The sequence below is a fragment of the Miniopterus schreibersii genome (genome assembly GCF_964146895.1).
Source record: "Miniopterus schreibersii genome assembly, chromosome: 13".
Lineage (NCBI taxonomy): Eukaryota > Metazoa > Chordata > Mammalia > Chiroptera > Miniopteridae > Miniopterus > Miniopterus schreibersii.
The window spans coordinates 17026460-17042619 of NC_138113.1; the positions used below are offsets into that span (position 1 = coordinate 17026460).

General features: G+C 34.3%; 1 protein-coding gene across 2 annotated transcripts in view; it reads right to left on the bottom strand.

Annotated features, from left to right (window-relative positions):
• The window catches only part of HEATR5B (HEAT repeat containing 5B), a 63480-nt gene that overhangs the window by 33155 nt on the left and 14165 nt on the right, over positions 1-16160 (bottom strand). For both annotated transcript variants that reach the window (XM_081155779.1, XM_081155778.1), the window contains exons 9-19: positions 14691-14846; positions 13945-14195; positions 12235-12346; positions 10813-10965; positions 9392-9491; positions 8958-9067; positions 7933-8096; positions 7063-7238; positions 5180-5285; positions 3468-3658; positions 2358-2517 (exon numbers count right to left, since the gene is read on the bottom strand). In XM_081155779.1, coding sequence (XP_081011905.1) covers positions 2358-2517; positions 3468-3658; positions 5180-5285; positions 7063-7238; positions 7933-8096; positions 8958-9067; positions 9392-9491; positions 10813-10965; positions 12235-12346; positions 13945-14195; positions 14691-14846 — 1679 coding nt within the window. The remainder of the gene's footprint in view (positions 1-2357; positions 2518-3467; positions 3659-5179; positions 5286-7062; positions 7239-7932; positions 8097-8957; positions 9068-9391; positions 9492-10812; positions 10966-12234; positions 12347-13944; positions 14196-14690; positions 14847-16160) is intronic.

Below are 16160 nucleotides of genomic sequence, written 5' to 3' on the forward strand. Positions count from 1 at the left end.
TTCTACTATAATATATATATATATTTTACACTTCCAAAGACATTGATTTATGCAGTGTTTGATTCAATGGATGCTTATGGACAGTATCTTTATTGTCTGTATTGTTGGAGTTTTGCTAAGAAACTTGCCTGAAATAAAACAATGATCATAACAATGTTCAGTACTCAGATATATTTCTAGAGCCATCACATGAACACAACAGCTCTTCAAGTGCATGTAATATGTTCAGGCCCCTATTTATGTTTACTAAGTACAAAGTAAGCTAACTGGCTACTAGTACTTACAAAACTAACTCCAAAACAATATACGATTATCAGAACAGGTCTGAGAAAATATAAAGTCCTTCAAACTGCCTATATACCTCTGTAGAACTTCTTTTATTTCTACGGTTGGCAGCTCTAAAGGAGAGCTGGAAAAATGGGCTGAGAACAGAGAAGTCTCCACAGAGAGGCTTCCCAATTTGCCAACATAGCAGAAAAAAATCCATACCTTAACTTCTACTACCTGTCAATCTACTCCAATCCTAGAGAATTTAGCAATCTGACTTGGACAGGTTATGTACAGAAACCACACCTATTAAAAGAGTTAGTAAAAAGTAACAGATATACAATACTTTGATGGAGTAAGGCCAGAGCACACATTCTAGAGGAAAAAAAATTAAAGGAAGAAACAAAACAGGACTTCAATAAAACTATAATCAGGATTTTAAAGACAATATAATTAAAGAATAAAGGAGATTCTAGAAATGTTAAACAACAAAAAAACACACACAAAAAACCAACCCTACCCAGAATTTATATTAAAAATTCAGTAGAGCCCGGCTGGGCGTGGCTCAGCGGTTGAGCATCGACCTAGGATCCAGGCGATCGGGGTTCGATTCCCGGTCAGGGGACGTGCCCGGGTTGCGGGCTTGATCCCCAGTTGGGGGTATGCAGGAGGCAGCTGATCAATGACTCTCTCATCATTGATGTTTCTCTCTCTCTCTCTCCCTCTCCTTTCCTCTCTCTGAAATCAATATAGATATATTTAAAAAAAAAAAAAATTCAGTAGAGCCCTAGCCAGTTTGGCTCAGTAGTTACAGCGTTGGCCCATGGACTGAAGGGTACCAGGTTTGATTCCAGCCAAGGGCATGTACCTCAGTTAAAGGCTGATCCCCGGACTCGGGGATCAGGGCACATGCGGAAGGTAACCAGTCGATGTGTCTCTCTCACATCAATGTTTCTCTCTCTCTTTCTCTCTCTCTTCCCCTTCCACTCTCTGGAAAGCAATGGAAAAAACATCCTCAGGTGAGGATTAAAAAAAATTTAGTAGGAAGAAAAAAGAATAGTTATTGCTAAAATCCAAAATCAATATCTTGAAGATAAAATGGGGGAAATATCATATAACAGAGTAAAAATACCAAAAAAAAAAAAAAAAGAGGAAAAAAACAATAGACTTAATATATGAATAATAGGAGTTCCAGTAAAAGAAAAAGATAAACTTATACAGAATTTGATGACATTTCTAAGCTTCAAGGACAGAGAAAAATATTCTTACATACTGCCAAACCAAAACATAAGGTTACAGACATAAAAATATATTTCAGGTTATGTTTTTTGGCAAAAGCTATGAAAAGATGGGGAAAAAAGACAGTTGTTATGCCCTCAAGCATCCATTAATTCAGAATTTTATTACATAAGCTGTTGTCTTTTGGAAGTGGGAAATATATGCATCATATAAAATAGAAAAATGAACTCAATGAAGTTTTATCTACATGCGCAAAGCCACACTGCAAAGAAACGTTAAATAGTATTTGCACATGAGTTGTTTAGTTATGTTACCTTTTATTTTCTAAAGAACTTATTTGGAAGTTTTAATAGGTAACTGATTAAAAACTGAGATGTTAATATTTACTGAAATTCAATTTTAAAAAAATCTAGCTACCAATAGTCTCCAATGTGCCACATCAGAAGAGAGAAGATACTGAAATATTTATGGCTAATTAAAGAAAAGAACTGTGTGCAAGGAACAGTATAATCAACTAAAATATCATCCAAATGTGAAGGCTAAAGAAGCTACTTTTTAGATATGCAAGGATTCCAAAGGCAAACCACTGAAGACCCTTCCTAAAGTAATTATTGCTAGGGAAAGTTTTCCTAAAAACAAAGATCTCAAGATAGGAGTTGAAGATACAAGAAAGAAAACAGTATTGAACAATAAGTCTCCAGTAATTATAGTTAAATACATGTAGACAATAATGCAACTGTGAAGCATGATTTTTGAGTTAGGATTCTCAAAACAGAAAAACAGTAAGGAACACTTAAGAATAAGTATTGTACTATTTAAACATTTTATAACAAAAAAAATTAATATTATACCTGGACTTCAGAGGATGTTCCATCTTGTGCTAGAGCCAATAAGATGCTGACACTGGTCTTCAAATGTTGTCCTGAGCCAATACCACCAACATAACGATGCAAACAGCCCAGAGCCAATGAATGCCCAGTTCTAGATACAACATCTCGAGCAGATTTCAACCTGGGGAAAAATATATGCTTCAGGGATTGGTTTTCTATTTCTCTATGGCAATAAAAAGCTTATAAGCCACACAATAAAAGGAATTTATTCAGAAAATCACAAAAGACTACAATCATGATTACTTCCCTCTCCACTCCCAAACAAGAGCTATTCAATTTAAAATGGTTAAAGTGACACATTTCACTGAAAAGAAAATGTAAAGAGGAGCCACAACTTCTCAGAACTACAGCTCAGGACCACTGCTTCCCCATCTCCCTCTCTCATTAATAATTATGACATAGTTTGATATAATTGGTACTCAAAATACAATATTAGTTAAGAATGATTAATTTACCTAACTTAAGTATTGGTTCTTGACCACTCTTGATTTTCAACTTCTCTAAGTACTTAACAACCAACAGTCATTAATAACTGCATGTTATCATCTTAATCATACTTATTTAGAACTCTGAGATCACTCTTTTGAATTCATATTAAAAGAAATCCTTAAAACTTAATGCTACTTTTATTCTCTGTTTCAGCAATAATTTCAGAGATGATAAACTTAGCAGCAATTAGCCAAAAAATGACTCATTTTAAAAAGTGAGTAATTAACAGAAAAAATGGGAGGGAGATGAGATAAAACAACTTCAGAGCCCCTCTTTAGAGCAGGGGACACATAACTGAGAGACATCCTATTAGCCATCTTCTTCATTCCATTTGTAACATTCAACAGCTGAAACCAAAGCCCGCACCACACTGAAAGTACTTAACATATTACAACTTAGCCAGAGTCTAGACTTTAATCAATCATTGAAATAAAAATTAAGGCCATTATGAAAAAAATCACAAAATATTGTCACATGCTATACTACTTGGAAAACATATAGTCCAATTATTAATTACTGATTACTTAAAAGACATCTTTGCCTGTATGAGAAACTTACTTGTTGGTAAAGAGACTCACTTACTTGTCAAAGCTATATTGGGCCATTCTAGCAATAAAAGTTGCTTCTCCAACCACCTGAGCCATTCTTCCAAGAGCTTCCCCTGCTGCACATCGTAAGATGGGGTTTGGGTTGTCAAGAGCGCCCATAACCAGTGTCAGGGCGGATTTACGTACTTCCTCAGGTCCTAAAGTACTTTTGTTTTCAGCCAGACCCTACAGTTATTTTTTTTTTTTTAAAAAGGCAAGTCATAATTCATATTAAATAAAAGAAAAAAAAAGTGCTGCAATCTTTGTAAATATACATATATCTTCAGACATTATTTTCTTTAGTCATCTTTCGCATGCATATAATATGTCTAGAATCAACAGCTATTTAGTTGATGGTACTCACTTTCCTAAACATGATTCAGAACACGATACATAACATAGTAACAGCTCATCGACCCTAAAACCAACAATCCCTAGGAATGTCTCTATCCAAAAACTAATACATACTTAAAAGTTGTTCTTATATGTAAAGAACACTGTATTATTAAATCAACTGTTATTCAACTGGTTGAAATTTATCATCATAACTTTAAGGAAGGCCTGATAGTATGAAACTTTGATTAATTTATATAAAAATCCCAGGGAAGATAATTATGTCACAAGAGTACATCCAATATATATCTAAAGGCTAAATGAGGTAATAATAAGTAACTGAATGTTGATATAGTTTGTTCATCATTCTAAATGTTAATATCTCTGTTCTAGCAATACCTACTGTCCTAGAACTTAGTGACTTGAGACCAAAAATCCACATTCTGGCACCTGGGGAAAAAATGTTAACTACAGCAGAGGCATTAACTAGCATATCTATGAAGAAAAGTATACTGTACAGCAATATTACAGTTGGTTCACTAGATTTCCAACCACTGAGGAAGACCATGAGCACCCCACTGCTTTTTTAAAAAACTCAGATGTTAGTATTAGCTGATGATCTCTAAACAGGGCATATACTAATGGTTGTGTAAATGGTACAAGCCTATATTTCTACCAATGCCTGTATCCCCTTCCCCAGATGTTTACAAAATATGACTTAATTCATCCTTATTTCAACACTTGTCCTTGTTGCTATTTTACTTAAAAACAGTTTTACCTTACAATAAGCTTAGTGCTGAATAATATAAAAAGTTTTCAAATACATCATGAGAGGCTGCAGGCTGCAAGTGCAGTGCATAAACTCTGAGAGATAGGCAAAATACTTGTTGTTTCTGTATGTGTAGAAACTGAGGTTCAAAAAACAGTTAAAGAAATTATATGAGACATAAACCAAGTGAGTAGCAAAACCAGAACACAACCTCTAAAGGCAGAATTCTTTCAACTCTATAACACAGCCTCTCCTGATTTATGGTCTAAGCTGAAGTTCAAACTCAAGCTTTATCTCGTCGTCCTTCAGCAGAATATCAGATTTTACTAGTCAGACATCTCTGAGAATTCTGTGAGAACTACTGGCATTTGTAAAGTCTCAGGGGTCAAACTGAAAGAGTAACATTACTAAAATATAAAATACTTATTTAATTACAATGAACCTAATATAAAGTTTCTAGTAATTTAATTCAATATAAACAGTTATATAAACAGTTGTCAAGTGATATACATTTAAACATCACAACAGTCTAGATGTGCCTACCTTGTTACAGGCATTAATTAAAATCATAGTTCAGAATATTTATTATGTTTTAAAGTAAATACCTTTAGTGCACTAAGAACAGCAGTAAAAATATTAAGCTGCACAGCCTGCTGGCGGACACCTTTGGCTTGTTTAACACATTCAGCAAAGTGATCCAACATCTGCAGTCTATGATAATAGAATAAGATCTTATTAACAAAACTTTATTCAAATATGGCTCAAAAATTAGAGATAAGAAGAGTATGAGCTAATTGTTTAACAAATAATGCCTCCAGCTGTCTCATTGCTGTCTCATTCCCACAGCTGGTCCAAACCAGATCTCCTTCTGAATTAGTCTATGGGCATGTGGTTATCAACTGGAACAAGAAGAGATTGAATATTACATTTCAACTAGGAAAGTAAGGTCATAAGTCCAGTGGCTCTTAACACTAACACCAGCATCCCACAAAGTGCCTGGCATAGCAGGTGCTCAAAGTTTTTTTGAATAGAATAACAATCTAATTATGCATCTGAGTGGGAGATTTTTTAAGGCAGAAAAAAAAATTGTGGCATAATTTTTAAATACTCTCAGATAGAAGAAAATAGTACCTCATGTCCTACCCTTAGAAACTAACTGAAAGATTTTTTTTAAAGATTTAGCTTTGGTCAATTTTTGTAATGTAAAAAGAATCAGAAGTGAATTGGTGTTCATTATTTCAACATTTTTAAATGAGACAGTTAACAAAAATAAACCAATCACAGTCAGTTGAGAGTATTCTGATAAAAGCGAATGAGATAATTTCAGATTCTTCTATAAAGAAATGGGGTTGGGCAAAGGAATCTAGGGAAGTTGGGTTTAGTGCTAAGGTAACTATGACCTAAAGTAGGAAATAAAGATCTCCTTAAGGTCACTGTAAGGATTTAAGCTCAATTTATAACAGGACATGGGTCTCAGGTCAAAGGACCCTTCAAAAATCACACAGTTCCTGCCTCCAGTTGGAACTCTGGTTAGAGATACCGAGGACCAAAGATGACTACTTCTACACTTGCTCTGACAAGACCCCGATCTATGGGTGAAAAGGCAGGACATTACTTACACTACTTCAGGACACACATAAGAAGACACAAAAGGTCTCCAACACTACCATTAAGCATCATTTGCCTATACCTGACCCTCAAATGCATAACTTTAAAAGCTTATTTAAATTTATTTTCCTTACAAAATATTCATTTAACTTGAAAACTATTAACAAGAAATTATTACCCAGAAATAACTGCTGCTACCCTCGGGTATATTCCTTTTCTTTTATGAATGTATACACATGTGTATACCCTTTTGCTTATGTATACACATATGTACTTGTATACACATATACATTTTTATGTATTTTAAAATACCAAACTGAGATTACACCTTGCCCTTTACTTTTTTCATTTAACATTACAGGAGCATTTTCTGGTATCAAAACATTGTCTCTTTAAAAAAGTATTTCAGCCTGTCAACTTGCCATAATTTATTCCTCAATCATTGAATATTTATGTTATTTATTATACTTTAATAGAATTTATTTATACATTTCCTTGTTCCACAAAAGTGATTGAGTATAATTAAGATATTCCTGGGTTCTAGTTATAGCTCCCATAGCTAGCTGTATTACTCTGGACAAACCATAAAGTCTTAGACCTGGATTTCCTTCGATTAAAACAAGAACATTAAAGCAGATGCTTTATAAGATTCCTTCACATTTAATGATCTTTAACATTTATATGACAACCAAATGTTCCTAAAGATATCTGGGTAAGGTAAAATTTCGTATTTAAAAATTTCCACTCAAATTAAAAAGCAACTGACCAAGTAACTTACACTTTTAAAAAGATAGTATTTGTGTTATCTTTTACATATAAATATAATAATGTTTTTAAGGCATATATTTAACTAAAATGACCTGATTGACTATATACTAACCGGTGTTTATATGAAACATGAGGAAACACTACACCAAAAAGAGCCACGGAAGCATCAATGACTGACACTCCCAGAGGGAGAGGGCCAGGCACAGCTTCTCCAGCAGGTATTCGTAAATAAATGGAGGATGGATCATGTTCCAGAGCCCCACTTCCAGATGCACTGTTTGGCTGGAGCTGCAAAAGAATAACATAAAAATCATTCAAAATCTACTTTAGAAAATTCACTTACTAAGAATTAGACATGAAGAATAAATAGAATAGGTGAGAAAGGAAAAAAACATAGCAAAAAAAGGACAAAATGATTGGATCTGAAAATTTTTAAATAGATAAAAATGAAATTTGGCCGTTAAAAAAAAGCCACCAGTAACACCTTATATAATTTTAAGAAAACTTTTCATTATAAAACATTTTTATGGGAAAAACTTAAACCCACAAAAATTTCTTTAAAAGACGCTTTAGTAACTCTTTTTAAAAGGTACTGTATAAGAGGTAATGTATTCAGTGGGCTAAACAGTTCTAAATGCTCAATCTACTAACACCCCTTTCTCTCCAATCTATCACAAAACAAACTAAAATGAAACAAAACACCAATAACCAAAAACCCAGCTAAAATCTGTCTTGGCCACAGACACCCACAGGGTATCTAAATACAAACAATGTTGAATAAAGAGAATTCGCCAAATTCTAACTACTGCTGTTTACCTGTTTTCACTATTTGTCCACCACTGGGAAGCCATCTTTAAATGTCTAAGAAAGCTCAATGAAAATTAAACTTTAGCCTACAATATTTTCTTTTCAAATGACAATGTGTAATACTACCAGTGATTTCAACTAAGCAAGTATTTCAGTTCTCTATATGGTTTTCTACCTGGTCTTCAATTGACTTATGATCAGTTTCTTGCAGCCAGGACCCAAGAAGAACACTATCATCATAGTGACAGAGGGATCTGAGGAGTGAAGTAGTTGTATTGGCTGAATTGTCAGTCAAAGTGAATTCTGCCACTAGTTCTCTAAGAAGTGCGTTGAAAGATCCTAAAAAACAGAACTTCAGATCAGATTAAGAATAATAATTTTTAAGACAATTACAATCATTGCCCACAAAGAGCAGCAACATGTTTAACAGAACTAAAATAATTAAGTTCCTATTTCCTATTAAAAATGTGTATTAAATATTTTAATGCTGTTTTTAATATACAATAACAGTATTTCCTTTTATACTATTGTACTGTGTTTTTTAGCCCAAATTATTTAAAGTAACCAAAAAAACTCAAATAGAGGAAAGATTCTTTATAGTAAATAAGTTAAATATGATATGATTATTTTATTAATTACCCAGTGATATACAAACACTGAACCAGAGCATATCAAAATTCTTGGCCATGGTTGAACTGGAAACAAATCAATGACTTATTTTAACGTTAACATTTTATATAATATTTAGTTTCTGCAAAGTTCATTCCTATTCTACCTCCAGATTCCTAAATTATTGGCTAAAATATAATATATATGAAGCAGCTTAGGATAGTTATTAAAAGCACAGACTTTAAAGATGAACCAGGTGGGTTGGATTCTAACCTCTGACACTTATTAGCTCTCAAACTTGGGCAAGTTACATTACCTATATGTTCCCAAGATTCTTCATTTATAAAATAGAACTAATCACCTCATAAGGTTGAGGTTAGAGCCAGAGATGTTAATACCTGCAAAAGGCTCAGAAAGGGGCCTAGAACACAGTAAGTGCTGTGTTTATAGTTTACATGAAGAAAAGGAAAATGGTTGTCTGCTTTTGCAGAGTCAGTCACTGGGAGAGCTGTGGTCAGAACTCTATAACACTGTAAAAAACTGGAAAGGGACATTTAAAAACTTTTATGAGCTACTGAAAATTTTATTTACCTTCATAAGTTTTTGGAGGTAATAAAGCCAAAATATCGTAAAGTCTTAAACGGACCATTGCAGCACTAGCTTTCAGATGAGCTCCATGAGCTTTAATTACAGATGGAATGCTAAAATATCAAAGGTATGATTAGTATCATCTTATTAGAATAAGTATTATTTACAACCATTTTTTTCAGCAATGCATCAATGTACTGATAAATTGACAGTACTTCAATAAGTATAAGATTTTCATTTCAGTTTATTTTGTGATCCTTACTGTTCTAACAGAAACACTATAAAGTACAATTTATTTGAATACATCATTACTGCAGTTTTAAGTCACTTTATAAAAATAAAGTTTTATATGTTTCCTATATGATACTAGAGGGAAGTACAAAACATGACCATCAATATGTAAAATTGGATATTGCTTGTCATAATTGCCTACTTACTGTGACATCATAGTCATGGCACATTCAATAGGGGTCATCAATTTTCTTATCACATCTTCAGTTAGGAGTTCAGGACAATGCGCAACAAAACTCCTCATTGCTGGATAAAATTTTTAAAAGGACAGATTTGGAGCAGTTTTTGTGAAGATGAATATATTTATAAAATTATATAAATGTACCTACAATTCTTATTATAAAATATAAGGTTCTAAAACCAGGTCAAACCAAAAGAAGAAACAATTGCAACTATAGAGAAAAATCATTAGAAAAGGCTAAAAGAAGGGTGGACAGCAGAAATGGAAGGAGGGAAGACAACCGTTAGGGAGATTTCCGTAAGTAGGAATTCAGAGATCTATAACCCTACATGAATCTAGATGACTACAAAGAAAGCTGTTTCAAGACAGAACCAAGAGTGGACACCATGGTCCAGTGAGAAGGAATATCTCTATTGTCTCTTTAGCAATAGAGCTAAGAGTAAAACAGCTCTTAGGTGTGTGGGAACAAAACTGACACCTTGCCCTGATGTTCTTATGGTTACATCTGACTCCAACAGTTTGGAAAAAAAAGCACTTCTCACCCTGAGATAAACCAAAAACAGAACAGGGTCACCCAGTGTAATTCTAGTTCCCAAATGAAACAAAACTTGAGCCTTTCCTATAAGCTGCTGACTCCCAAATAAAAACAAGTTTATTCATAATTTTTGTAATGCTGATATCTGAAAAATGTATCAACATTTGCAGATTTGATCATGACACTCATAGTTGTTTCTCCATTATGGAAAGACTCACTGCAAACTCAATAAACTTGGCAATCCCAAGTTTCTGTTTCCTTAAATACCCACTGGGGCCCAGCTGGTGTGGCTCAGCAGTTAAGCATCATCCTGTGATCCAGGCAATCACAGTTTGATTCCCAGTCAGGGCACATGCCTGGGTTGTGAGCTCGTTCCCCAGTGGGGGGCATGCAGGACGAAGCCGGTCAATGACTCTCTTATTATTGATGTTTCTCTCTCTCTCTCTCCCTCTCCCTTCCTCTCTCTGAAATCAATAAAGAGATAAAAAAAATCTTAAATACCCACTGGTTTTTTTTACATGGTGATCCAATGCTCCTCTGACAGGTGGAAGATTGCAATAACTGGGAATTAAGAGGCCTGAGTTCTACTGCCTGTTTTCACTAACTCTACACTCCATCTCAGTCTCAGTTTCATTTTTATTTCATAATTAGCCAACTGATGTATTTATAAAGTTCCTTTCTAAATCTAAAGGTCTCCAAATGTTAGATAATGTATAAAACATATATAAGTTTATGTTACAAACTTATCATTATATATTAAAATAAAAATTTTAAGAAGTGATTTTCCTTCACTGAACAAATACTTTAGTAATAAAATAATATTCTGAAAGTGCATCCCTTTCAGTTCTTACCACATAAAGCTCCAGCACGGCCTTCCAATGTTACCTGCCAGGTGAAAGAATCGCCTCGGGCCTTCTCAGCCTCCAATTCCTTTAAAGATCGAGGGAACACATTTCGCCACAGTAACAACATCTTTGGTAGATGATAACGAACGACAGATGGTCCTAAGAGAAAAGGAGAACGCAAAACCATACATACATACTTACATATATAGCATACATTACAATAAAAAGTTTAAAAAAGAGCCCCATACAAGCTTTAGTAATAGCTAGCATTTCACTTTATATCTCTAATATCAACATTTTCAAAATGTTTCTTATTCAGTAGGTAAAATATCTATATATCTATAAAATATCCACATATTTTATAGATATTTTATATCTATATCTATTTTACAGATATATATTTTATATCTATAAAAGCATAAGAAATTCAACTAAAAAGTGCCAATATTTTTAGCACATAAACATAAAACAAATCCGCAAAAAGTAATCTAAAACAAATTACTCAAATATATTCAGAATGGTGAATTACATAATATTGATGACAAAATATATCTGGAAAAAATTTTATGATTTTTTTCCTATAAATATATGTAAATAAACATATATACCTACTCCTACACACATACATATATATATTCCTCTACTTGAAAGGGGCAATTTATATGGTTAATTTAGTTTTATAGAGGAGCAGTATATTTAGAACTAGGGACCTATATTTACATTGCTAAGGAATTCATTTAACATATTACTTAATATACCTAACATAAATTTCTAAAAAAGAATTACCACATTTTCTTTAGAAAGCTAAGTCAAAGCATAATTTCCAAAAGGCAGATATTTAAAGTGGTAACTCTGTACACACACATTTGTGTGTGTATGTGTGTACAGAGTGAACTAAAAGATAGACACACCTCATCACAAGTGAGCTAAAAGACAGATACATCTCATCACTATAACATGTCTTTCTGTTCTACGTCAATGCTGCACTTTGCCTGCATCTCAGAGCTGTCACAGCACTTCAGAAAGTGAAGCACGTGAGGATAACCCTAAGGAAGCAGCACCTACAATCCTGTTTAAATCTGATATTGTCACCCTACTAAAATTACATCATTGGCTTTTACTTTGGGGGTGAAATGTGCCCCCCATGCTCTCGTCTCTTTTGATTAACACTAAGCTAACCAGTTAGACCTTGGCTATTCTGATGGTAAAGGTGAAACTTTGTTAACAACTTCCTCATTAAGTGTCCTCAAGCAAAAATTGCCAAAAGAAGAGAAATACGCTACCAAGTGATGGGAAAGACACCTTTACCATTTTATAATCTCATTCCAAGTCTAGAATGTGAAGTTTAATACCTTTAAATTAAATCTTCTTTATTGTCTACTGACAGTTACAGAGTAAGACAAAGATCCTACTCAAATATAATTGTACCTAAAGTCATAAGTGCTCCAAGTAAAAGCCATCCAGCTTGGGTGCGCTGTAAAGACAGCCTGCTGTTTTGGGCAGCAGTTCGTAAGAGATCTTCAGCAATACTAACTACCATCTGCAAAAAAAGTTAAAGAAATCAAATAAGAAAATACATAGCTAGTATACTTTATTAAAACAGAAGTTGTCCCTTTTTGTTGCTGCTGTTAACATGTTTTTAAGGAGGCAACACTGAGACCTACTCAATCCCGACTGCACTACTGCCTCTGAGGAGACCCAGAACAGCGCTGTGGTTAAGAGTCAGCTCTGGAGCCAGACTGCCTGGGTTCATATACCAGCTTTATTGTTTCCTGCTTTCTAAACAGGCACAAGTCAAACTTCCTGCCCCAGGTGCCTCATTGGCAAAACAGGAATAATAGAAGTGCCTACTACACTCTTTCAAGGATTAAATAAGTTAATGAAGCAAAGCACTCAGAATAGTGCTGGTCCATGTAACCACACAACAAATACTATTATTATTGGTACTATTCTCCTATATTCAAAGGTTTGTTGAAGACCTATTATGCAACTGCCATTAAGCTAATCTTACAGTGCTTAGAGTGTTAAAAAGACCTAGGAAAAATGGGAAGTAACAAGCAGTAAATGACAAATAGTAGTACAGAGATAGTAGTGGTCAGAAAGGCTATCAAAAACCGAATAGTTTTGAAGAGATTTTGTGAAAGAGATGGAACTTAAATTGGGCCTCTAAACAAATAGATAAGTTTGGTACAGGTGAACAAACAAGGGGGACGAAATTCTATTGTAAGAGATTAGCATGAGCAAAGACATGGAGGCTGAAGAAAGCATGGGAAGAAAGCAAGATGACTAGTCTGACTTAGAGCAGTGAGAAATTAGGATGAATGGGTAGAATAAAGACAAATTATGAAGGTAAACGTTTACCAGACAAAGGCGATTATATTTTATCCTGAGTACTAGGTAGTCCTTACGGGTCTCTGAACAAATGTGAAATATGAGAGTTGCGTGGAAGAGACAGGAGAAAAAGATTTCAAGGATAATCAGCAAGCAGACAATTGTATGACAAAGGGAGATGGAAGCCTGGACACAAGTAGTAGCTATGGAACTAACAGGAATGAATGGACATGAGCCTAATGATCCAGAAAAAAAAAAAGAAAAAAAAGAAGTTAAAATCTAGCCCCAATCTCCCTACGTAAAGTTGCAAATAATATTTATAACAATATTTAATATTTCTTCCTGAGAAGAAAACCATGATGGTAATAGGAGGTACAGTAGAAAGAAAAAGAAAAGTAACTGACTCATGAAAACCATTCAACTTTCATTATTATCAAAATGCTAAATAATGGCTATAGCGTATTCTCCTGACATCTTTTAATATAGTCGTGTCAATTTTTATTTCCAAAAGCTGAAAGAAAAGCTCTAATTTCTAAATAATAGTAATTACATAGGATTTTTTCTCTACAATAAATTATAAAGTGATACTATACCGAAACAAAATCTATTCATTATTCCTGTGTCAGAATTAAATATCAAATTTTAATTAGAGCCTGTCAACTCCATATTAGCAGAACACTCTATATTACTGTAGTAAAACTGTTGTCTGTCTTCTGATCACTTAGTTCAACATTAAACACAGAAGGTGTTCCAATAAAGATAAAAGCCCATATGATAGCACTTGCAAGTCTAGGATCTCTGTCCTACCTTTCCCTTGGCATGAGGAATGCCCAATGGACACTGATGAACTCCACCTAATAAGGCAGCCATTGCAAAACTGTATCCACTAACGGCTTCTGGTGAAGTTTTCAAGTTGTTGAGCCGTTCTGCACACCTGTCTAGAAATGGTGTCAACTGGAAAGGTAATGCCACAGCCACACAGCGCAAACACCATGCAGCAGCGAGCCGAGCAGCCATGCTTGGATGAAGCAGCACGGAAGTCACAGTCTCCAAAAGTCCTAACAAAGAAATACTCAAAAAATTACTCTTTAATGAAGTCAAACAATTTCACAAACTAAAAGACTATGTACAACACAATAATTAAAATCATAGTCACTATGGTTTCACAAAGATACTTTCAGAACTTTGCCAAAAACACATACATTACCTCATAAACAGCAGAGCACTTTAAAGGAACATTTTCTACAAAGAGCACAGTATAAATTATATTCAATAAGATATAAATGTGGATGTAAAATTAAATGAAAGTATTCAACAAACTTTAGTCAAAAACTACCATGATTTTTTTTATTTGTCTCCCCAAACTTTATTTCACCATTTAATTCAAGACCGACTATCACAGTGAATTTTAAATTAAATAAAACTCAACTTTTAATAAATGATCTAAACTGCTAATTTGATGACAAGCAACTACTTAGGGGTTAAATATCAATTACACCTATGACTTTTAAAAATAGTAAAAAAATGTTTCAGTAAGTAGGTGGATATCATACCTATGGATGCTTCCTGAATAAGAGGGGAGGCGGTGGCATTGAGGCTCTGCACCAGGCTCCCGAGCTCCTGGAGGGCACAGACCATCACGTGCTGGCTGGCTGCGATGTCTGCTGCTCCAGACTTGTTTTCACTACTAGTATCATTCACTACTGCTTCTGGAAACACAAAAGCATGTCCTCGATGAGTGTGAATTAAATTGTGATACAGCCCGGCCGGGCGTGGCTCAGCGGTTGAGCGTCGACCTAGGATCCAGGCAATCAGGGTTCGATTCCCGGTCAGGGAACATGCCCGGGTTGCGGGCTGGATCAATGACTCTCATCATTGATGTTTCTATCTCTCTCTCTCCCTCTCCCTTCCTCTCTCTGAATCAATAAAGATATATTTAAAAAAAAATAAAAATAAAAAATAAATAAACTGTGATACAATTTTCTTGACCTACACAATTATATTCTAAATCATCCTAGTTGATGCCTGGGCGTTAGAACTCTGTATGTAGTTACTTTTCGGCAGAACACTTGTATAACTAATAGTGAAGTAAATTAAAAACATCATTTAATGACTTCGTGGCAATGCTTAAATACATATATACTGAGATATTTTGTTTGCTTCCAGGATAAGACCTAATTTTAGTAAACAGCAGCAAACTGTATGGTACAAAGCACAAGCTCTAGAGAAAGAAGATGAGGGTTCAAATCCCAAATCTACCAGCTGTGTTAGCTCTATGCCACTGGCCAAGATACTCAACCTATCTAGGTCTCAAGTTCCTCACCTGCTGATAGGGTTAAGAGCCTATCTTGAAGAGTACTGTTAGGATTAAATAGTCAATGCATATAAAGAATTTGGCAAAATGCTGCCCCCAATACACATTTAATAAATGTTAGCAGCTGTTATTATTACTTATTAGAATTACTGCTATTTTCAAGTGCTGCTATATATTGGTAATATCGGTGTCAAATTACTACCAGAAAGTGGATTTATAAGAAAAGTGGCTTTAGACTTCTTACTGGAATGTTCCTCAAAGTCCCCATTAGCTTTGCTGCTCCCTTCCTCACCTTTTAATTTCCACTAGACTTGGAAAGTATTTAACATAAAACAACTGTAAATCCCTTGTCAATTTATTAATTGAGAATACACTCTGGCCCATAAATTCCAGATACATGGCATTGTATTTAATTCTGCTTTTTGGATTTTTAAAACAAATGGCTACTCTATGTCCTTAAGATTAATAAGTCAAATCACAGTAAAACTTTCTTGCCTTTTTTGCATTATGAATTAATAGACTATAAAATATAGAATACAGAATAATAGAATACAATAGATTAACACATTATGGACTTTAATTAAGTACCTCTTTTCTTCTTAGATATCTCTGGACTTAGAAATATATGAACTCTTTCTTTGATTACTAAACTAGAAGCTGCCTAAACAAGTAGTTCTCTGTATCTGGTTCACTATTTTCCTCCCACCAT